Raw genomic sequence first — 24897 nt, forward strand, 5'->3', positions numbered from 1 at the left:
TGAACGAAGGTGAGATTTATTAAATTGTTTGAAAATGACATTCAAGATTAGTAGGAAAAAGATTCATAAAACGAGCTTCCGCTGCTACTACAGCTAAGACATCGCTCTTTTAAGAATCACTCGTTCATCGCATGCCTACAGAACGCCAAATGAGTTTGATGGCCTGATATACCATCTCCCTCACAAAGGACTAAAACCCATATTTCCCCTGTAAATCCCTCCTGTACCAATTCGAACTAAATTTCAAACTCTCACTTTGCTGCAAGAAACAATGTTTTATATTGTCAGCCCATTTGGCATATTTACAATTCAAATATGTCGCAGCTAATTCTAGTTTACAATCGCCACGCTTAGATTCATCAGGCGCTTGGACCTTCTCTACCTATCACTTAAAGAATTTCCTTGAAACCGTGAGGAAAGTCAAAATTCCTGGTGTGTGAAATTGCTGCTTGGAGAATTGGATATTAATAAGGGCTTCAGTTGAATGAGACACTACTGCATGAAGCTGATATCAGAGTGCTCTGTTGTATGCTTCAAGCACGGTGGCTTTATCCTGAAAATATGAAGAAACAAGGCAACTTTAGACATGAATGACCATCAGGCAAATACATAATTTGTTCAGTATCTCAGTCACAACAAAGCGTTTTAAAACAGGTTCCTAAAAGAAAAAAATTGATAGTATTTTATGAAAACATGATACCTTACATAGTTCGACATTTCAATGCTTTCAGAAGTTCAATTCCAAACACATAACATACTAGATATAATGAATATATGGATAATGATAAAATTCATGGTCCTTGCCATTGTCCACTTCCTACTACACCATCTAGAAAACCAGGAAATATTATGAACTTATCAATTCTTGAACTTCTCAAGTTTCACAAGAAGGTAATGTAAACAGCCCAGTTTTGGTTTTAGATCAGTAAATAAGTTTATTGGCCACAAAATAACACATACCAGCAAGTGAATACATCCACACCTTAATATTCAAAGTATAACAGAAAGCAAGTGAACGCACCTCATTCTGCACGTTGCTCTCTGCAGGAAACCAGTGCATGAGAATGCCAAGATGCATCATAGCAGGTATTAGTTTGAACACTAGAGGAGTGGTTACCTATAGCAAATGGAAAACAGAAAATAATTATAAACCTTGAGAACAAATGTCGCCAGTCAAATAGGTGTGTTGATGTGGAAGAAAGATACCAAACTAAGAGCTGTCGTTCCCAGAAGCAGAAGATACATTTTCCCCTGTATAACAGAAATTACAGTAAGTAGAATCCTAGTCTGAGAGACCAAAGGACTAGCTAGAAAACATGCATAAGAAGAAAAAGTTAAAAGCTTAAATAAATAACATATCGAATCAAGGCTAATATCAAAGTGACCATAGGAAGAGATGTGTGCATAAATCTTATGAAAATCACATAGAACCATGTACAAACAGAAATTACAGCAGCTCGAAGATGCTGTATCATACAATGTCTATCATGTTATTTCAGTGTAGAGATAATAAAACATGAAGGATCAAAAACAGACAAGGATTAAGGCAATCTTTGGAGGCTTATAATTTCATAATCATGATTTTATTATATTCCATGTTTAAAATTTTAAATTCCAAATCTTGGTTTTTTTTTAAAAGGTTATCAGATTTTTAAAAAAAAATATAAATTTGAAAAAAAGGAGAAAAATCAGATAATAAAGCTGATAGAAAATTTCAAATTTGTAATTTTAGGATGTTTGTGTGTAATTTCATTGAATAACTAGACCCCTAATATCACAAAATTAGGACTTAATTTCAAAAGACAAGCAAATCATGGAATTATCCAAAAACAACCTGCATAGCCATATGAATATAAATTTTCAGAAAACATTTGTCTGAGTCAAAATTATCTAAAGCTTCTGCTCCCAAGTTCACCTTTTGCATATTAAGGATGTCCAGGTACTTCATTACAAAGTTATGTTTGGTGAATGTTTAACTTTTAAAATAAATAAAATGTTATATTTACATTCATGACCTAAGAATCCATTATCTAAAAAAGAAAATCTAAACATGTAGTAGTAAATAACACAATAAGTAAAATATAGTATCTCGTAGATTCAATAATCATTCAAGGGTGAGAAAAATTACCTCAACAAGATGAAGATTTGAGGCACGACTCAAGAGAACAAATGCAAATTCACCAATTTGAGCTAACGACAAACCCACCTTTGAGATCAAATAAAGTAAATGTGAAGGGCCAAATAGGAATCCTGAATCATAATATGATCAGCAATTAGTTCAAGCAAAAAGTGCTGTCAGTGATACTCACAAGAAATGATGTTCTGGTGCTGTATCCAAAGGCTTTGATCACCATAGTTACCACAACTGTTTTAATTATCACAACCAAAATGACAGATGCAAGCAATATGTCAACATGGTTCCACAGAAAGTGTACATGTATGAGCATGCCAATGCTAGCAAGGAAGAGCGCTGCAAAGAGGTTACGGATTGCTTCCACCTTCAATGCAGAAAAGCAAATAAAAATAAAATCACTTATAATGTATTGTGCACCCAGAATGAACATAATAAGATGTTCAAGTTTAAAGCATACAGTCCACTTACCCCCAAAAAAAATAAGCATACAAGTTGAAGAATGAACTGCTGCCAATCAGCCCTAAATATGACCTAATCAATTCACTTTAACTAAGGAGCTCGAAAATTCATCTCTGATAATAACATGTTTATGACCAGCATGCTTCAATTATACTTGTCTGAGTTGAATAAAGAAAAGTGAGCAATGCCATAGCTGACTCCTACTACTTTTCCAGAACAAAGGTCAAAAAAAGCTATATACTAAACAATCCAAATTAGACAGGACCTAACAAATTTCTTAACAAAAACAAACACTATAGGACAGTATTTTCACCAATATCATATTGTAGACTCTGAATTTCATTATAGAGTTTTCTTTAACCCCATAGAAGAGTCATTTTCTTCTCTCTTGACTATGATCAAGGAACATGCGTAAATTATTGATGAAATAGAAACCCTAGTTGGGCTATATTACCATGCGAATTAATGATATCAAGATTGCAACACCCTCTTGTCATGAGGTTTGAGGTTGGTTTATACTAAGAGGAGCTCAAGAAGTGGTATTTCTATGTTTCTTTAAGTGTTCCTAGTCCTTTAGTTTATTTGCAGATTATGGCATCTGGATTTAACAATAAGGTGCATAATAAGAATACAAAGCAATTATTTCTTAGTGTTGATTCCTCAGGTGGTTTTGGTGTTGCCTAAAGAAGGTGCTTTTGTAACTTTAAAGCAAAAGAAGTACTTTTTTACAAAAAATAGATGTTTGTAATATTGTCCCAGAAGTGATTCTACAAGAAAAGGTCAAAATAGTGCTTTTAGTCTAAGCTAGAAAACCTAGCTTCTTGCTTATTTCGTAAGAACTTTTTGAAAAGCAGAAACAAAACCCAACACGTCCTTATAGTTCCATCTCTTGGTCCTTCTTTATGAGTTAACAAAAGAGAAGATAAGAATGAGGGATAATTTCAGTATGGCCCCAACTGTGGATGTGCTCCTGCACAACTAATAAGTAAATTAAAGATGTATAGAACGAAAGAAAGAATTGCCAAGTCAAGGGAAATATTAAAAAAGACAAACAACAAATATCAAATGGTAATGAGTACGTAAAAGAATCTTAAAGTAAGATCAAATCTGAATGGTATGGCTTTACACAATACACAAAGGAGAAGCTCACCTGTTCCAAAGTATGCTGTGCAAAGTCAGTGGTGGATATCATGACTCCAGCAACAAATGACCCCAACTCAAGACTGAGGCCCAACTTATCACTGCACTGAGGAGAGAGAATTTGCCACAGAAAGTACATTAGCAGGTAATAATCATAATAACCATTAGGCATTAAAAAACAATTAGGACATGTAACATCGAGTATATTTGACAGATGATAAATCAACTAGCTCTGCGTTACAAAGGTAGAAAAGGAAGGTATTTTATTTTTCTTGCTCTTTGGTATCCTTCAGCTTGCTAGGACCCTCCAACAAGACAAAGTAATGACTATATTAATCAGAGAGCTGGTGCTGACTTTTTTATGTTCAAGAGGTTACCATCCTTTAGGTTCATTTTAGGTCATGCTCATAGTAAGAAAGCTTAGAACGAATATTGGCTAGTATTTAAAGAATAAACACGATATATGACTAGAGTATATTCAGTTCCGGGGACAAAAACTAGGATGAAGATTGACAAATCATTGTCTTCTTGCTATACATTGTGGATTTCATGTTCCTAAAGCCTTTGTAAAGATTTAGCATGATGGCGTTCCCGGGTTTAAGGTCTAAGCATACCAAGATTTGATTGACGATATCAGTTAAGGGCTACCATGTTTATATTCTAAAACTAGAAAAAGAAAAGGTTTAGTTTGTTAAACAGGAGAAAATAGGACGAAGTGTGAGATTTGAAAAAAAAAAGATGCTTGAGACTAAAAGCACAATAATGGGTTGAAGGAACAAGTATAAATACTAGAATATTTTGTTAGGAATGTAATAAGGTTCCACCCTAGGACCGCCGAACCGGTACCGGGACCCATACCGGTTGACGGCCGGTACGGTTCGGTTTTAGAACCAGCATGCCCAATTTTTTTAACTTTTTAAGAATATTTAATTGGTAATCACTCTTTTTGAAGTTTTTCAATTATTTTAAGTCCAGTTTAATTTTTTTTTGAAGTTTTCTTGATATTTTTTGATGTTTTTTTATGTTTCTATTATTCCGGTTTAACCTACATGATGCCCAATTTTTAGTTTGTTAAACAGGAGAAAATAGGACGAAGTGTGAGATTTGAAAAAAAAAAGATGTTTGAGACTAAAAGCACAATAATGGGTTGAAGGAACAAGTATAAATACTATAATATTTTGTTAAAAATGTAATAAGGTTCCACCCTAGGACCGCCGAACCGGTATTGGGACCCATACCGGTTGACGGCCGGTATGGTTCGGTTTTAGAACCAGCATGCCCAATTTTTTTTAACTTTTTAAGAATATTTAATTGGTAACCACTCTTTTTGAAGTTTTTCAATAATTTTAAGTCCAATTTAATTTTTTTTTTGAAGTTTTCTTGATATTTTTTTGATGTTTTTTTGATGTTTCTATTATTCCGGTTTAACCTACATGATGCATTTTATTGTTTTAAAATGATACAAATCATAAAATGATTAGTGAGATATTGCATGCTACAAAGAACAACATAAAATATCTTTAAATCAAGTAGTGACGTGAAAATTATAAAATAATACAGTCAACCTGGTTCAAGGTGCGAACCGGCTGGTATGGTTCACACCAAGTTGGCATCAAACCGGCCGGTTCCGGCATGTTCCAGCCGGTTCCGACTAGTCCAGTAGGGGTTCCCGCCGATAGGGGCCGGAACCGAATTGAAATGCCGAACAGACCTAGTTTCACACCGGGTCAGCTCGATACTGCCTGAACCGGGCAGCCCGGTTTGGCAGATCCTGGTTCCACCAAAATCTAAACCAAAAAAAAATTATTTGGAGTAACATATAAAAGTTGATAAACTATTCATCATCAAAAAGAGTAGAATCATCACCACGGGCCTGAAGCAGTCTATAACCTCAAAATGAAATAGTGAGAGCAGCATGAGTTACGAGATAAGCACATATCCTCATCACGACAATGCAATGAATGGCAAAAAGGTTAGCCAATATACTAAATCAATACTCCATAATCTTTTTTGTCACCCTCTACTCAAGCATTATGCATCTGCCTTCTTTCTCTCTTCTCTCTCCACTCTCAGGAATCTGAATCAACTGAAGCCATCTAGCTATGAAACTTGATGCTATGAAACAATTAGTGTGTACTTACCCAAGCTAGCAATAAGCAAAAAGCAACTGAGGCCAACTGATAGAGCTCATTTGTCTGCAAAATTAGCAGAATATTAACCTAAGAGAGAGAATTGTAAATTTGAATTTAAAAGGCTCAAAAAGTGCAGAAGTATGTTTAAAGAATTCAATTAAGAAAGAATTTCTACACAACTCTGTCAGAAGTGCTGCATGGATAAACATTAAAACATAAAAATGAAGAAAATATAAAACCAGGAATCCTTGAGAGTCAATCTGGTTGTTAAGCAATCCAAACAGCTGGCAGAAGTTGCATGGGGATCAAAGAAGCTTTACTGAACCATACTGTGTTTTTTCTTAGATTTAACAGGATGAGAACCAAAGGATCCATTACATTGCTAAACAAGCCAAACAACTGGCAGTTCAATAGATATCAAAGAATCTCTATTGCACCATCCTACGTTCATTATTAAAGCTCAGAGATCCTTATGAACAGAATATACTTTACTGGACTTCATTTTGATCCTAAGTAGGCTTCCTCTAGTTTTGATGCTCCCAAGTTGTATTATAAGGCCCAATTTCTAAACAGCCCAGTTAATCTTTGAGCAGAAATACACACAAGGAAAGATCCTGCAAACAGGACAAATTGTTCTAACAAATTTCAAGTGCGCTTGTCAACGAATATCATGCAGACTTGTTGAGGCAAAATATGTTTCTAAATTACATGAAATATTTTACAATGGGGATCTTGTAGCAATGTACAGGCCTAATAAACATTGCAGCAACATGATGCACAGAAAATTACCAGAAAACCAGAACAAACAGATAAATTAAAATACAGGTGGAAAATACAATGATATCTTGTGTAGCATGGTACTGTTCAGGTTTTATTCCAGACCAAAACAGTTCTGTCTAGACTATTCACCTTATAATCACATGAAATCGTATGTAGTTTCTCAAAGAAGAAACAGAAATGCAATATTAGCATTTTGTTAACAAATAAGTAACATAGAAATGTATGACTTCCATTTACTTCACTTACACATCTTCAAGCAGGTATTCTACTTCCAAACTCACCAAACAATTTGAATTCATAAATAGATAATCACTCACTTGAGATGACAACTGGATCATAAGCTTCAAGAAGCGGGGAATAAAAGACCAAGACAATACGGAGGCAGCAGTTATGAACATGGACAACACCAGCAACCTGCATGTGAATGAAGTCTTCAGTACTTCAGTATAGAGTGTAATTAATGGAACACCACTAACATCAGCTAAAATGAGTGTTTGCAAATCCTCCTATCTGAGTATTATCACTGCAAAAATTAATCTTAGATATGAGATGATTTATTCGATGAAATATCTAAACAGTTTTCTCATATTGATTAACATTAATTGCAAAATTACAGAAGGTAATTACAGATTGCAATCGTTTTTTGTAGAAGCCATTAAGATCAAAGTAGAATATATCAAGTCGCCAGAATAAATCCTCTTACAACTTGGACATGGACATTATTCCTCTGAAAAGGCCACTGCTACCACCCAAAACTGGAAGAAGCGCAAATAGTAAACCCACAGCACAATCCTGAAATAAACCATAAGCATGGAGATGTGCATTAGAATAAAGGTTTCAGGTATTGGTGAAGGTGATAGTGCTGGTCACTGAGCACATGTGCCAGTTCCGTGCCAATGCATGTAGCGAGCAGTAACACAACATTTTTTTTGAAAAAAAAAAAAGACTTAAAATCCTTCTTATAAATAAGAATTTTTGAAAAAGTGACTGTCAACCCTGTGCAAGTGCTGTTATTGACTGGCATGGATCTGCATGGGCCAGCACTTAAAACCTTGCTTCAATTAAGCTTTCGAACTTGGAAAACATATTTCAATTCATGATGTGATTCTTTATACTTTGAGAACCATTATTTTTTGTTATCTGACAGCCTTGAGAATACAACCATGATTCATCAGTGCAGCGCATTTGATGATTACTCATATCTACCCAACTAATAACTTTAAAAAAAAAAGTGGACAAATAATTGCAAGCATATAAAGAATCCACTAATAACATGATCAAATGATGGGAGCCATATGACTGATGAACTTCTTCAGAGGCCCATTAGCAAAGTTATTGATCAAACAGGAACAGTTGGAAACGATCGTAGTAGCATAACTAGTGAAAACAGCATTGATGTAAATGAAGGGTAAAATTACAGCCCATTAGAATATTGTTTGGTAGCAAGATGGCTGGCAAAACCAAACCTGAAGAATAAGAGTCCCAATTGTAACTTGACCATGAAGAGCATTTGTGCTATTTTTTTCCACTAAAAACTTTGAAACCTGGTAATAAAAATTAAGTGCAATGTATTAGAACTAACAGGAGAAGGTCAGACTATAGTAAACTGTCCTACAAAATTATATAGGGTAGACTTGAAATTGTCACCACTGCAGTAGATGACATTGATAGGAAGGAACCAACAAATATGCCCTCTGATAAGTTTGCTCCACATAACTGCAGGCAGTCAACAATTTAAAGCTTTTAGGGAGAATAGTTATCTATCAGATTAGCATAATGGTGACCTTGAGCATTAGTCAGCAACTGGATTCATAGAAACTATTCATCATGTCATACCATGGCAGTTAGGCCACATAGGAACATAAAAATAATTATTTGAAGTAGCCCTCCCAGAACAGCAACAGCCCCAACAACTTTTAACTGACAGGCATTAAAACTAGAATAAGTGCTCTGGTGAAATGCAATTGAATGCATTAACTTCCTGCTATCATGTTCAACAAATCACAGAGGGTTTCAGTTCAATATGAGTTACCTTCGTCAACGAAAACTCGAGGCCCAATGCAAAAAGGAGAAAGACCACACCAAATTGTGCAACAGTTTCAACCTTGAATGCAAATAGCAATTATCAAAAGATGACACTAAATACAATGATAGCAGATGTTACTTCAGTGCAAAATTGCTGGACAGAAGCACCTATAGTGAAGTTAACAAAGTTCATTTAGCAATATTTTAACAGTAAAGCAGATGTCACTGGCGTAAAACAAAAGACATTCAGACATGCCACAAGAATGGAGTACTACAGTTTCAAGATGATAAATATTACTCAGGTTTTGGAGCTGTCATTTTTCATTTCAGCAACAGTAACCCATACCACTAAGATAAACAACTATCTTATACACATAAAATTTTGGTACAAACAACTACAATTCAAATTTTATTCATTTTGACTGTTTCTATTCATTTTTTAGCATAAAACAAGTGGTCACCCCAATAGAACTTACCTTTACTTAGATCTTGCCTACAACCTTTATCTCAAAGATGAAAATCATAGCACATAAAACACCAAAAACATTATATTATAGAACTATTTTCTTCCTCAAAGGGGTTCTCGTATGCTGATTTCTGCATGTAAGCAACATGTGGTGGATGAATATCCACATTGAGATCTCAGGCCGTATCCATTAGCACTGACAGATCACCTGTAAAGTGATTTGTCATCATTTATGTCCTTTGTTGAGATTCTTTTGTCCCTTCATGCAATACAAAAGATTTATTGCAGATCTACAGTCTTTCCACTTTTCTTCTCTTTGTTTGCGTGTGATCAGCATCATCACATCTTAGCAAGTTCAAGATCTCTTCAAATTAGGTCAATAAACAAGAAGAAAAGGGGTTAATGACCCATAAATGGGTCAGATATGCGTATTTGCTTTGTGGAAGCTTAATCACATTGTGGAGACTGGAAAATGTTCCCCCCTTTGGCCTCAAAAGTGAAGGCATAGAATGCTTTCTCTATCAGTAATGTTACTTATTAAGCTTTGTCATGCAGATTATCAACCACGATATTTCAGCAGCAGGAAAGTGGTTATGGTGGCTATTCTCCACATGATTTCTGCGTGAATGGAGTCAGAGCTAATGCCGGATCAGATTGCCTATTAAATCTGTCTAAAAAAATGACAAAATATAATTGCAACAATTAGGAGTTGTCCTTTAGGGCTAGAGGACAAAAGAAAAACGAATTTTCTACCCTCTTTAGATTACTATTATGTGCAGGAATAACACAAATAAGCTCCAATAATCAGTTCTCACAGCATTAAAGAAGACAAAGCGTTCATTTGGATGATGTATTAATCTGACACGAATAAGAGTGGGGCCTCTCTGTATTTTAATTTTAAAGATTTTTCAAATTTGATAAGGAAGATATGCCTATTACTGAATATTACTCATCTCTGGTAAGGTTTCTAGAAGACTCGTAAATATTTGCCACTTATAAGTGATACTGAGACACATAGGAAGCAAAAAGAAGAATTTATGGTTGCCAAGGTTTTTCTCATGTTTTAAACCTGAATATGGAGCGTTCAAGCCTATTTTGACTAGCAACGAGATGACTTCTCTATATGAGATATACCCCAGAGTTCAAAGGATTGCACCTTTTGGAATTACACAAATTTATATGAATAAGAGGACAGCCCTCGATACAAAGAAATAGGAATGGTAGAGGAGGTTCTGGTCGTGGTCCTACTGAGGGTGGCCATGGATGAGAGGAATCAACAGATAAATGCATTTTCAACTACTCAATTATGCAATTGAATTTTTTTTCAGAGTTCAGACCTTCAAGAGAACAAACATAAAGCTAAACAAACATATTCACTTGATCACAGAATTGACAAATAGTACACCACCTGTCTCCCGCACTCCAGCTCATTCATCAATGAAGGATACAATTAACTACCCAAGAAATGAGTATATCATGCGCAAAGCAACAATGAAAAGCCTAACTTTCGACTTCATCATCTGCATGAGCCACAATTGCACTCTAAGTAACCCACTGTCTGTTCTCTAGATACTCAATCCCCAGGGTCTAGATACTCAATCCATATCATCAACAGATGGTTCATCTACAAAAGTTGCAGGTGTTGGAGGAACTCACCTTCATCCCAATTAGCCTATTTCTTCATTTCTATATATTTCTAAGTTTCATAAGAGTTTTTTGATAGGTCCCAACCAGAGATGGAGTCGAATGGAAGAAGAGAAAGAATTGGTAGACTACAGCGGGTGAAAGCGAACCATTGTACACTCAAATGAAATAACTCTCTTTGGGTGAGAGAAAACCCGTGCAAGGCAAATACTCTACTTCACGTTCATCAATCCCAAGACAGTTCACTCCATTAAATACTTCCTCCCCCTCCCCACGAGAGATCCGGGCCATCACTTATCAACTCCTCCCCATCACTCATCCACTCCCTCGTCCACGCCCCCCCCGGCTTCAGAATCCATCTCCTCTCCTCATCCCATGTCCACAACATCGTGCCGAACCTGTGTGCATGGCGTCGAACCGCTTCCCACGTCCACGACTTCGTGCCAAGTCTGCTTGCATGGCTTTCGCTCCCAGTTTCACGAACTTTTCTGCTAGCGACGAACCCACGTGCATGGCCCGTCGTCGTGCTTTCTCCCGCTCCCAGCCCCATCACTGCGTGATCTTCCTCTCGCAAACCCGGCGCTGCATTCCACGTGTCGACCACGCGGTCGATGGCTACCCAAATAGCGGGATCCATCATCCCTCCCCCTTTTCAGCCAAAACTTTGTCCACAAGGTTCGCTTTCCAATGATAATCTTTAATGGTTGCTAGCTCTATCGTCGTGATGGTTGACTTCGCCCCCGCTGGGTCCTTCCACATCCTCCACGCGATCTGCTTCTATTAGATAGGCTTGTAGAGTCTTGCACTGATGCCTCAGAATGAACTTCCCATTGCATTTGAAGCAGGGTCCTCGTTTCCGTCGTTGCTGCATATCCTCCCATGATATGTGTCGGATCAGTGCTGGAGCGGAAAGCCGCGATGCAGGGGTAGACGGGTTCGAAAGTCCACCACTATGGGCTGCTTTTCGCTTTTGCTCCAACCTCTCCTCCCACATTCGAGCAACCGTAATGGCTTCTCGCAAAGAATGGGGTTGCCGCATGCGTACCTTCTTTGCAATCTCTTTCTTGAGTCCTCTGACGAACGTTCTAATCAACACGTCTTGCGGCCAACCACGGACCCGGTTGGCTAGTTTTTCAAACTCTTGTTGGTATTCCCTCAATCGTCCCCGATGAACCGCGAAAAATTCATTCTCGGGTGGCGTTGGTTTCCAGCGTGGTCCTCCAAACGCCCATGACCTTCCCCCTAAGGTGAAGGAGGGAACGAGGTTGGCGTCTCCAGCAGTGGTTGTTGCTGGACGGAGACCTGGAGGCCGCGGATAGCCTCCAGGACCTCAGAAAGCGTCCCTCCACATGCATGTCCAAGCTGCAAAGCTCTTCCTATACCACGCCCATCTCGGCCTCCAATCGCTCGATCCTTTTCTTGTTAGACATCCCGCTCTAATACTAGTTGATAGGTCCCAACCAGAGATGGAGTCGAACAGAAAAAGAGAGAATTGGTATACTACAACGGGTGAGAACGAACCATTGTACATTCAAATGAAATAACTCTCTTTGGGTGAGAGAAAACCCATGCAAGGCAAATACTCTACTTCACATTCATCAATCCCAAGATAGTTCACTCCATTAAATACTTCCTCCCCCTCCCCACGAGAGACTCAAGCCATCACTTATCAACTCCTCGCCATCACTCATCCACTCCCTCGTCCACGCACCCCCCCCCCCCAATGATTCAGAATCCATCTCCTCTCCTCGTCAGGGCCGGCCCAACTGTTAGGCGAGATAGGCAGTCGCCTAAGGCCTCGGCCCAAAGAAAGGCCCCGCTTCCCCGGCCCAAGCTTCCAGAACCATCATTCATGCCTAAAATACCCCTAACTTTTCAAATTTTCTATTACAATAAAATAGATGACCAATGCCATTTCAAGAGGTAGCAAGGGTATTTTAATAATTTCAACGAACACATATAAGGGGGAGCGGTAGTCGGTCTTTGCCATGTAGAAGCGAAGCAAACCCTAACCCTCTAGATCTCAAATGGCGTCATTTGCGGAGGATCCTCCCGGTGATCCGAAGGCCGGGGAGAAGATCTTCAAGACCAAGTGCACCCAGTGCCACATTGTCAAGAAGGGGGCCGGCCACAAGCAAGGTGAACCTCTCGGAGCGAGAAGAACTAAGGTGGTGGTGTTGCCAACACTCGAAAGGAAGGGATCGGGCAAATTCAGGCACAAGCAAGGTAAGTATTGTGGGATTGATGCCTTTCTTGTGCTCTCACCGTGATTTAGGATTTAAAGTGCTCATCTTTGAGGCCCTTGTCAGGATTTTCCGCTTCAATTCGAGAGGTAAACACCAGATAATATGATGTCTCTTGCATTTTTTGGTGATATAATCAATGATTTCTGAGTTTTGGTTGGTCTTGAGTGGGATCTTGAGAAATTTGTGCATTTTTTTTGATGAAATCATGGTACATCTACGAGTGCATTTGAATCCTTTATTTCTTTCCTCATCTTAAGTTTTTATTTTTTTTCCCTGTTGATGATAGACTCTGTTCGATTTCTGGTACTTGTTGAATGTTGTTGAATGCTGTGATACTTCAGATCCGACGAGCCAAAGTAAAGGAGAAAGAAGGAGACGAGAAGGCCAAAGAATGGGAGAAATAAGAAGCTTTTGGAGAAACTCTCCCAAGGATCCATTTGTGTGAGTTTTGTTGCGTTTTTCTCCACTTCTCTTCATCATTGCTCTATTTTAAAACCATGTCTTCTCTGTTCACGGGTATTTACCATTCTCTTCATTTTCCTTGTGGAATGGTGTCAAAGAACTAAACAAGAAAGGAAACGAGGGAAGATAAGTCTTTACAAAAACAAAGAAAGAACAGAACGTAGAGAGCTTATCTTCTCCTCTGTTTTTCTTTTTTGTTGGGTATGAAGTGATTTTCTTTTGAAGAAAAATAAAAAGTTTTCAGCAGGTGCTCTCTGGGGATCTTCCATCCAAACAGAAATAATATGAGATATTCTTATCTGTTTTTCAATTATTGAGTCCTTTAAGTTCCATAAGTTTTTTTTCTGCTTATCAAATACATATAGATTTTCTGATATTAAAGATCTTAGCCCGTTTACTGGGTATCCAAGAAGGAACGGTTCATAAATTAAGACGCAGAGTCTAGAGACAGAGAGAGCATGGGACTTGGGCCTTGGCCCACTTGGTGTTTGTAACACTATTGTCTTGTTGATTGTCCATTTGTTGGCTACTTGCCTACTTGACTAGTTGGCTTGCTTAGCTAGTAACTTAGTTACTCGGCTAGTTAACTTGGCTTCATCTACTTGGCTAGTCAGTCTCCGGCACCGCTTCCCACCATCGAGTTCGGCACCGCCTCCCACCATCGAGTTCGGCACTGCCTTAGCTATATTATCAATTGAAAATGATATTTTAATGAATTTTGAGTACAAAAGTTTGATTAGTAATTTTGCATCTCAAAAAGTTAGACGAATTATTTTTAAATAAATTTTTATAGTATTTTATACTTATTAAAAAAATTTATTATTAAAAAAAAATCCTCTTTAGTGAGTTCGCCTTAGGCCCCAAAATGCATTGGGCCGCCCCTGCTCCTCGTCCCACGTCCACGACGTCGTGCCGAACCTGCGTGCATGGCATCGAACCGCTTCCCACGCCCACGACTTCGTGCCAAGTCTGCGTGCATGGCTTCCGCTCCCAGTTTCACGAACTTCCTGCTAGCGACGAACCCACGTGCATGGCCCGTCATCGTGCTTCCTCTCGCTCCCGGCCCCATCGCTGCGTGATCTTCTTCCTCCTGCGAACCCGGCGCTGCGTTCCACGTGTCGACCACGCAGTCGATGGCTACCCAAATAGCGGGATCCATCATTTTTCCATAAGAAAAATTGACTTCTTACATATTACTTATCTAGCATTCTACAAAGAAAGCACAATGTTGTTGGTATCATAACCTCATTGAGACATTGTCGATTTACTTATCTCTTTCAATAAATGGCAATTGAATAAGATATATTCCATATTTATTATGCAAGATCTTAACATATAATCCATTTAAGATGCGCATGTAAGCACACCAACCACAGAAGCATATGAACATCTAACCAATATAACAAATTTAAAAGATTGTGCCTTTTATGTATATGTAAAGATAGACTTGGCTACTATGCTGCTTTTTTAATTATTTTCAACGTTTTACCACATCCAGAGGATGATACAGATTCACTACTGGAAAATTTGGAAGGATCACTCAATTGGACTTGATTAAGGCAAAGACCAGTGAATATTAGGAATAGAGTTTTTATGCACGGATGAAAGCTCAAAAGCATGCAGTTGAACCAGAAACAAACAAAAGAAATCACTGATAAATGGTTAAAAAATTACCTGCACAATTTCACTGATGAAGTTCAGGCCCCCTGGACCAATTAGAGATCCCGCAAGAAGGTAACCAACAATGACCTTGCAATCATAATTATAAAGTTAATACTAAACCTTTAAAGGAATAGCACTGTGAAAATAACAGAATCATTATTGAAATGACTTCCCAGCATTCAGCAATGAGATAAAATCATGATTCAAGGATATCATATGAGTACTTACTGGCTGTCCCAAGCAGGAAAAGGTAATACCACCAATGGTAGCTGAAACAATCACAACCACCAGATCAGAAATCAACCTGCAAGTATGCGTTGTCACAAAACAAGGCTTAAATCAGTGGTGAAAATGTTAAACAATGTTACCCAAGAAAGTATCATCACCAAAATCTTTATTAGGAAAACACAGTAAGATATATGCTAGATATATAAATCAGATTGAGCCCACGCAATAAAATTAATCATATCGACCTTAAATCTACTTGAAGCACTGGATATTTTGATTTACGATTCGACATCACAAATACATTGTCCTGCCACAAAATGAAGAGGCAAGCAAAGCAAAAATTCTTCAGAAAATTCATAACTCGGAAGCAAGACACCTTAAGCATAAAATTATTAATGAAATGTGCTTATCTACAGTGAGCTAAATACGAAATCAGCAGACCTTTCTGTCTATCAAGGTCGTCATGTCATCAGAACCCTCATTTTCCAGAGTATCATTTTTTTTTGCCTTGTCATGAGTAATAATAGCTACAGTCTCCAAAACAGCCTGAAAAGCACAAAATGTTAATGCATGGCTCAATTGGTAATATCAGAAGTCAAACCATGGACTGGTCCAAAAATTGAATATCGTGAGAAGATAGCGATATACAAGGTTCATAGTGCAACCAACATAATATTGCAGATACACAAGGTAGTTGGCTAGGTCACGATTTGTGCAAACATGTGATATATTTTCTTAAAATAATTTGCATATGACAGAAAATTGAGAAAGTACAAGTATGTGTTATTTATGGAGGGATAAGATTAAATTAAAAGGAGAACTTTTGCCTACTACACCCCCCTAACCTAATGCATATTTGCAAGTAAAGCCAGAGGGTGTTGAAGAGAATAGAGCACAAGCTTATTTGGCTTGATTTGAGAATATGCATAAGGGGGGTGTTCAGTATTTAATAGAGGCATATGATAGTGTAATATGCAAAAAGAGAAAAAAAATCAGTGAATCGGTAGAAAAAATCTAAGCCATTCAGAGCTAAGGTTAGGTATAAGTGAACTAAATGGATGGAAAATCCCCTTATTTGGACTAGTAGATATCTTCTTCAAGAAAATTATTTGTATAAATGATGTTCATGAAATCGCAAGAAATGTAACCAGATAAATCCCACATACGCATGCTTAATCGGGATCGCTCAAAAGTTAAAGAGGATTTTGTTTTCTAAGAAATGACATGCTCATAACAGACCATGTAAAATCAGTTTCAGCCATTCACACCTACCAAGAGCTACACTCTCCATCTGCTGGCTTTACCATATACATTTTCTGAATGCCCATTAAAAAATTGATAGGGTTTCTTTTTCTCTACCCTTACATGTATATCTGTATTTCTGCAACATTCTCCTTACGGAGGCCTCGTCTTGTCATTGTTCACGGTGACTTACAAACAAAACTAGTTCTCCATCCATTTTTTATTTTTGCACTACCTACGGCTTGTCTAATGCATCCATTTCTAACTACTCTCTTCCAATTTGGTATACCAATCTCGGCAATGCTACTCTTATTAATTATGCTCATAGGTTTTCCCCCTTTTTAATCTCAGACAATCACGCAACACTTCAAAGCATGTGTCTGCTTCATCCACCTAGTTCTTATTGAATTGGTCCTAGCAGGTGTTCTTTGAAGAATTAGCTTCTACAAGGACTTTTAGGATGGATAATAGCATCTTTATAACTTTTTTCTCCACGATTTCAGCTTGCAGCAAGATGACACAGGTATAAGCACTTCGCTCGTAAATTAAATTGAATAATTTATAGGGACCTAATTTTTGAAAAGTAAGCTTAAGATATATACTTTTGAAACTTCAGTTATCACCTTCCTTCCCTTGAAAATAATGAACTCTCATAGGTACCTTCAAGAAAAGCATATGATGCCAAATGGTAAACCATTTCTTATCCTAATAAGAACCCAATTCCCAATCAATGCTATTTCAACCAAAAATAAAGAGAAAATAAGATATAATAGTAGGAAGAAATATTCAACCATTTCAAGGGGATCGAGACCTCCAAAAGCATGTAGGCAATCCTATTAAAGTGATTGCTCGAAATTGTGGCCTCTAGGGCAGTACATATTCACAGAATTTACCATTACTTGTCCTACAATAAATAGAAAAAGAAAGAAAAAATAAGAGATAATAGCAGGAAGAAGTACTCAACCATTTCAAGGGGATCAAGACCTCCAAAAGCATGGAGGCTATTTTATTACAATGACTGCTTGAAAATGTGGCCTCTACATATTCATAGGGTTCACCATTAATTGTCCTACAATAATTAGAAAAAGCAAACTGAGATAGCCAATCACCAAATGGACTGGGACTCCTAACTAGACTCCTACACCAAATCAATCCTAAATTAGGATATCATTATAGGATGTACCATTCCTTCCCCCTTCAAAATGACCTAATCCTCATGGTCAAACTTTGCTTAATGCAACAAACTGACCATCTTTTGCATCAAACCGATCCTTCAGCAGTCTTGCAACTAAAAACTGTCACTATCATGGTTCTCTCATGATGAATCTTATAACCATGCCCACTTACGAAAAAATACCAATCAAAAATTCAATCACCATAGAAATTTGGACAACCAGAACAAGTTTACCATTCATATTTTCATACTCAAGGAGCTCAGCCGGAATCATTAGGCCTTTAACAAACTCTTTTCTCATTAGAGCAGCATGATGAGACTCATACCTTTGTACTTGTGATATCTCTCCGGAAAAACTACCAACGTTGGTTTGGATTCCCTTTTGCACGTGAGATATTGACTTTAAGATTGCTAGATGATTTGACATCTATACTTTCTATCAAGGTTTGCCATCTCGATGCCAGACCTCGTACCGGTACTATGCTGTTAAAGTGGCAATACTTAGGTCAGTTCGGTGCACTAAGACTTGAGACACCTCCTGTACCGAGTCTCGATTCGGAACCCGGTACGCATGGTATAAAGTTGTACGCACCGATACGGTAAACCTTGATTTGTGCATCAAAGCATGGATCTTGCAAGTGTTCCATTTTTTGTTCAATTGGCTTAATCGCAATGGTGACCAATGTTGTAGTTGATTCACAAAGATCTTACTAAGGTTAGTCAAAGGCTTGAGTTATAAGCCTGAAGGGTTGATAGAAGGAAGTCCTTGAATAAATTAAGCCTTTGCTTCAAGCCTTGATTCAAGCCTATTCTCAAGTTGCAACTCTGGATCATCAATTATTTACCCCAAAAATCACTCGAAACATGGTGTAGCACAAGATTGGTGTTCTAATACCAAGATAGGCAAAACCTCCAAAAGCCACTAGGTTGATTTTATTATATTGACTACTTGGATATATGGCCTCTAGGGCACTACATATTTACAGGTTTTGCTATTGCTTGTCCTCTAAGAATTTGAAAAAGAGAACTAGAAAACATGAGGTAGCCAATCCCTGATGGATTTGGACTCTTAAACTGAACATATCAAGATAGGGAACCTAGCCATTCCACTCATTTCTCTCCTAGTCGCATCATAGTCATGCAAGCAAGTGCTACATTAATTAAAGGAAACAAGCCCGAGCTCATATCATCGACTTATAGTAGCAGCCATATCCAAAAAAAAAAAAAACCTTACCTGTTACAACCATCATAAAACAAAGAAGCATAAATTGCACTTTGACTTACTCATACACCACGTGTGCGAACTTGAAATTCATGGGTCACCCTTATCCTTGATAGGGAATTTGTAAAAAATATATCAAGTGAATTTTATGCACTGGTTTTTGAGGTTAAGAAAGAGTCCCTTGAGATATAAGGATGCGCCGGACTATTTCATATTTTTCCTCAGACTGAATATTTATAAAAACTATGAAAAAAGCAGTGATCAACACAAGAAGGATTTTGAAGTTTTATGATTCCCTGCACAATTTGAATAACTAATCAATTGGTCAAAATCATGGAAAATAGAACATCGTCAAGTACTGTAATACCAACATGGAGCCACTGACAAGAAGGATTTTGAAGTTTTATGATTCCTTGCACAATTTGAATAACTAATCAATTGGTCAAAATCATGGAAAATAGAACATTGTAAAGTACTCATAATGCCAACATGGAGCCAGTGATGGATATGACTATTCCTTAAAATTAGTAAGTGCTAACACGTTATAAAGTAGGTCACAGGGAGATACATGCAACTGTGGGCAAAAAAAAAAAAGATTATCGTTTGGTCAATTCTTGTGCTTGCAAGCTACCATTAAGAACTTTCTGTAGCATATTCTGAAAAAGAAAACTAGATGGTCACTTTCTTCATGAAACATTGTTCCACAGAGAATAGTGAAAGAAAGTGTATGGCCACAATAAATGCAGGTATTATAAAACACCGATGTGCTGGTTGATACCCTTTATAAGTACAATTTTGATTGAGCATGCCTTGTCTTTTTCAAGTGTACTTTTGCTTTCCATTCTGCAGATGAAATTCATTAATTTCCATTTTTTCCACATATATGAAAAACAGTTTGGATTAATATGGTTAGACCAAGTAATACCAGAAATGTATTGATCGTTGCAGTCCTTAAGATCATGATGCAATATCCTTTCAATCTTTAAACTTTTAGAATTACATCATGCTGGAATGTCTTGAGATCATGAAGAATATAAACAACTTACTTTCTACATTACAAAGCTTTGGCAACAAAAATACAAGTAAATAGGGGGGATAAGGGGAAAGTCACACCTACTTGATTTTCTGCTACGCTGTTATTGAAGCTATTTTTATCAGTTCCTGACAAACATTTGAAAATCAGCACATCAGCACTACAAAATCTATAACAAGAAACGATATAACAAAAAAACATGATCTAAGTACAAACTGCAGTCGGTAGATATGCTGATATGATAAAGACAGGACATGGTAGTGCTAAGGTCAAGCTCAAATGCATCAGCATAAAGTTATGAGTTCAATGATGCAAGATGGAGTAGCAGAGTGTATCATGCATCACAAATACAAGTGTGGTCTAAAAATACCCTGTTTCATACAAAAGTGAAGAAAATTACCCGAGATTTGCTTTCTCACAAAAGTTCATTTTCCTTCACTTGTAATAACAAACGATTTAGAATATAAGACTAGCAGATCCACATAGAGACACTCCAAAAAATCAAGTTACTTTAAATGGGCTTCTAAATCTCAGTATTTGCTGTTGCTTCTGCTTTTTCTAAGAGTCTTTCTCAAAAAACACTTTTCCATTTAAGTTCTTAAATAGGAAAGACCTTTTTGTATACCTGTCATTTCATAATCAAGTATGTAACCACACTTATTCAGACTTAAACAAAGTTTCCATAGTTGACAAGAAATAAATTTCTGATGGAAGAATAATCATTAGTAGATAACAGCTTTGAGCACTGAAAATAAAATTTAGCTCGAGTTAAAAAATTTCTATTCAAAATAGTGTTCTTATGTTAAGACATAAGAGTCTCTCCTTCTAAATAACTATACTCAAGGTTTTAAATCTCGTAGGAAGGGGGTGACCCGGTTTCATCATGGAATGGGACGTCCAACTGTCCCGCTCCGGCCCAGCGATAGTCCCGATCGCGTGTCCCATAGGTATGCTTCATCTCGCTCTCCTTCTTCTTTCCTTTCTTTTTCTTTTTCTTTCCCCTTCTTTTTTCCATTCCTTTCCTTTCTTTTTCTTTCTTTCTTGTTCTTCTTTCTTTACTTCATTCCTTCTTTACTCCCTTTTTCCTTACCTTCCTTGATTTCCTTTTTCTTCTTCTTTCATTTTCATATCCCTCCCTATCTTTCATTTTTCTTCTTTGTCGTTCCTTTCTTCCTTCTTTCCTTCCATTCTTTTTCTTCTCCCTTCCATTCTTTCTTTCTTTTTTATTTTTATTTCCTTTCACTTTTCCTTTTCTTCATCTTTCTTTCTTTCCTTTTTTTCTTCTTTTCTCCCACGCGGATGAGTTTCGGAGACCCGACCACGTCCTGAAGACCTTGACTATATACTAATGTCGCAACATCCTAATAAAAATATGACATTGTTATTTCTATTGCTAGTAACAGCAGAGGTCAAAAAACAGACCAATCAACTTTGCAGAATTTCTCAACACAAAGAACAAAAATCTATACTTTCAAAAAGTAACACAGATAAGAAAATACTCTAAAAGCAGGCAGTTAACAATCTGAACAATGTGAACCTAGAAGCCAATAAAAACAAGAATGGAAGTTTACTAGCAGTAGTGAAACTAGTTTCTAATCCCATGGCCTCATATTCATATGTTAAATTTCAATTCCGACCTCCATCCTTCCCCTAATCACCTACTAATCCTCTTGAAGCAAATGTTACTTCTATATATATATATATATATATATATATATATATATATATATTCCGCATCTGGTCAGCTTTTTAAAAAATCTTGGTATCAAACTTATGTCCAAAGATCGCACAAAACCCTATTTTCGGAATCTTGAAGCCATCAACAAAGACAAAAGGCCACATTCGGAGGTTCTTGATGAAAATGAGAAAAAATATTTAAATCCCCCTACCTTCAGACGCATCATCAGCGTCCGAGAACTCCTTATCGAGCACGCGATCGAACATATCGGCGAAGCTTCCCTTCCCAGAGCTGTTGTGCGACGCCCCCTTGGCGAGCTCTCCGTAGAATTTCTCTCTGGTTTCCTTGTCCGGCCTCGCGGCGACGTGAACCCTCGTGCATGACGACATCAAGACTAGGAAGACGAGCAATCTGCGAACTCCCCAGGCCGGATCCATCCCGGCGGCCATCGGATCGGAAACGGGATCTACCGGCGGCGATCGGCGTAGGAGAGCAAAGGGATCTGGGGAACGGAAGGAAGCATTAGGAGGAGAGAAGCAAGGGAGGAGGGTTTGGAGTCGGAGGAGGAACAGGGAGGAGAGGAGAGGAGAGGAGAGCGCGATGGCGTTTTGGTGCGACGGCAAGAAGGCTGGAGGCTCCAACGCCTTCCTGTCATCGGTAGGTAACCTGTTCAGGTCGAAGGCTTCCGCCGGGATCCACCGGTTGGACGGTCTGTGATGGTGTTACAGGATGGCCCGGTGTGCTCGCGGGGTATGTTCGTCGATCAGCGCGCCCGAGTGAAAGGGACCGTTAAGCTGCAAGTTCATTAGGATTGGCTCGGGGCAAAGATTGACCCGGGTTCATTTAGAATGGAATTTTTTTTTTTTTGGTTACATCAGAATGGGTTCAATTAGAATGAGATTTAGAGGTCAGCATTTAGACCTAGATCTAAACCCAATTGGTGGACCAGGTCCATCAGGATGAGTTCCAAGTCAAGTCTAGGTTCGTGGAGCTAGCTTCAAAATCTTGAGTTAATTTTAGTTGCTTGTTGATTAGGATCCAATTGGATTAAAATTTGCATACTTGAGGTCTATAGAATTTTTTTTTTTTTTTGCGAAACAACGAAATAAGGATTTTGGTAAGCATTTATTACATCTAGATCAGTGCATTTATAGACCTCATCTTGATAAAAAAAAATAATTTACACTAAAGATTATTTACTCTATTAAAATAAGATAAATGTATTTTTGCAAGATATTTATAATTTTTTAGTATAATTCAATGCAGTCCCTACAAGGAGATGCAGTTAATGTTTTTGAATTGCAATTTTTTGAATATTTAAGTGTCAAAATGTAAATGTCTTTGGGCAAAACTAAATAGTTTGCATAAATGTGCTTTCTTATACTTTTCTTTTGAAGGAATATGGTGGGAATTTCTTTTGTTTATTTTGAATCCCAAAATGCTTTTTATTCTTGCAGTATATACTAAGATGGGCGCCGATTACCAAAAAACTTTTTTCTTATTGGGTATAATATGTCCTTAGTTATTGGTTATTGTTTGTACTTATTCAATTAATGTGAGCGTGTATATTGTATATTTCATCCATGCTTGTTGTGACAAGTGCACGTCTCAATTTACAATTCAAACAATGTTGTGCACAAAAAAAAAAAAAAAAAAATCTACATAGATGCCCTTTTTTATTTCATTTTATTTTTTCTTCTACATAAAACTAATGCTCCTTTGTTTGACTATGCTATACTTGAGAATTCATCCTATTTAATGATATATGCATCAGTCCAAGTAATGGAGCTTTTGAACCTGAACCTGATAGATATAAAAAATAAGATAGTGATGCCTACCAAACATCATGGACCTAGTGAAAGGACAAGGAATAGAAGAAAACTTCAATTGAGTACATCTAACCTGCAATTTTGTCAAAATATTCTTAGAAGTAAGACTTAAGAAAATGATAATTGCAAGTACATTTAGTCGCATGAAAAAAAGATTTGTAACCTCATGTCTATATCTCAACTTGTTATTAAGTAGATAAAATTCAAGATGTAAAATTTTCTTTATTTTTTTTAGTAACTTTCTTGAAATCACCGGTAACCAAAAATGCTTTCCAAATTGACTGCAACTATGTTTACGACTATTATACATTTGCACCCTGCACATATACATTTTATTATACATTTGCACCCTCCACATATAGATTTTCCACTATAAATTCAAACATGACTTTGTAGAATCAAATTCCTCCTCCAATACATCAACCATGCGGCTTTGGAAAAAAAAAGATATTTCGTAGACTTGGGGTGGATCAAACCAAACTCAACCAAACCCAACGTGTCTTTTAAGTCAACATGTGCCAAAGTACATCTACTTTGGCCTGAATCTAAAAAAGTCAACCTGATTTAGGTTGTATTGTATTCGAATCAAAAGCTTAAATAATACAACCCAGCCTAAGCCCAACCTGATTTTCTAAAATTAGCCACCTAATCTGACCCAACCCAAAATTTGACCATGCTATGAAGGTCTTATTCAAAGCAAACCCAACCAAAACCCATATACTCATGACTAAGCTCCCCATAGACCCTAACATATTGCTTGAATCAAACTAACCCAATCCACATTATGTTCAGGTTGGAAATTTTTGAGATGGATTGGATTGTATTTTTGCCACCAGATCCATTGATGGACTAGGATAGCATTGTGCTGGCCCTTTTTTGGTTTTCACAAAACAAAAAGAAAGAAATAAAACTAGGAATCTGTATTTAAGAGGACATCTGCATTTGGACTCTGCTTAAATGGATCTTTCACTATATTTCAAGGTGGTGCAAGCAAAAAACAAAGGGTTGCACATGCACACGGGGCTTCAGTATCAGAAAACTAGATCATACCATGAATGATCCATGGCTTCTGCCACAGTCACACCACCCTGATGAAGGCCGGTCAAGCCTACGTTGTCAATAAATTAAACTCGGCATACCTCAAGTAGTGTAATATGGGGGTCATCTTTGCTAAATCGTGTTCTCTTGTCAAACTATTCACAAAGAAGGATTCTGATTTTTTTTTTCTCCCTCTTAAAACGGTTCCGAAAGAAGTCCCTTTTTTTTGGTAAAACGCTTTTGTATTTGTGGGTATAAATTCAGGATTCACAGAGCACCCCAACATCAAAGCATTATGAATCA

The 24897-nt window shown here is 37.4% G+C and overlaps 1 protein-coding gene across 2 annotated transcripts; it reads right to left on the bottom strand.

Moving 5' to 3' along the window:
- On the bottom strand, positions 1-22445 carry LOC103699814 (K(+) efflux antiporter 5). Of its 2 annotated transcripts, none has more exons than XM_008781819.4 (19): positions 21939-22445; positions 20134-20177; positions 15820-15924; positions 15624-15685; positions 15379-15454; positions 15163-15237; positions 8678-8749; positions 8482-8565; positions 8293-8361; positions 8112-8189; positions 7349-7437; positions 6963-7059; positions 5875-5928; positions 3744-3839; positions 2310-2498; positions 2129-2206; positions 1207-1251; positions 1022-1117; positions 1-553 (listed from the first exon to the last, which is right to left on the bottom strand). In XM_008781819.4, exons 1-19 carry the CDS (start codon positions 22174-22176, stop codon positions 512-514), a joined length of 1689 nt encoding a protein of 562 aa, XP_008780041.2. In that variant the 5' UTR covers positions 22177-22445; the 3' UTR covers positions 1-511. The 2 variants fall into 2 exon arrangements, with proteins under 2 accessions (XP_008780041.2, XP_038978399.1); XM_039122471.1 differs by having other exon boundaries at positions 20130-20177; positions 21939-22285.
- Between the last annotated feature and the right edge of the window lie 2452 nt (positions 22446-24897).

This window comes from Phoenix dactylifera, chromosome 2 (genome assembly GCF_009389715.1).
Source record: "Phoenix dactylifera cultivar Barhee BC4 chromosome 2, palm_55x_up_171113_PBpolish2nd_filt_p, whole genome shotgun sequence".
NCBI classification, from domain to species: Eukaryota; Viridiplantae; Streptophyta; class Magnoliopsida; order Arecales; family Arecaceae; genus Phoenix; species Phoenix dactylifera.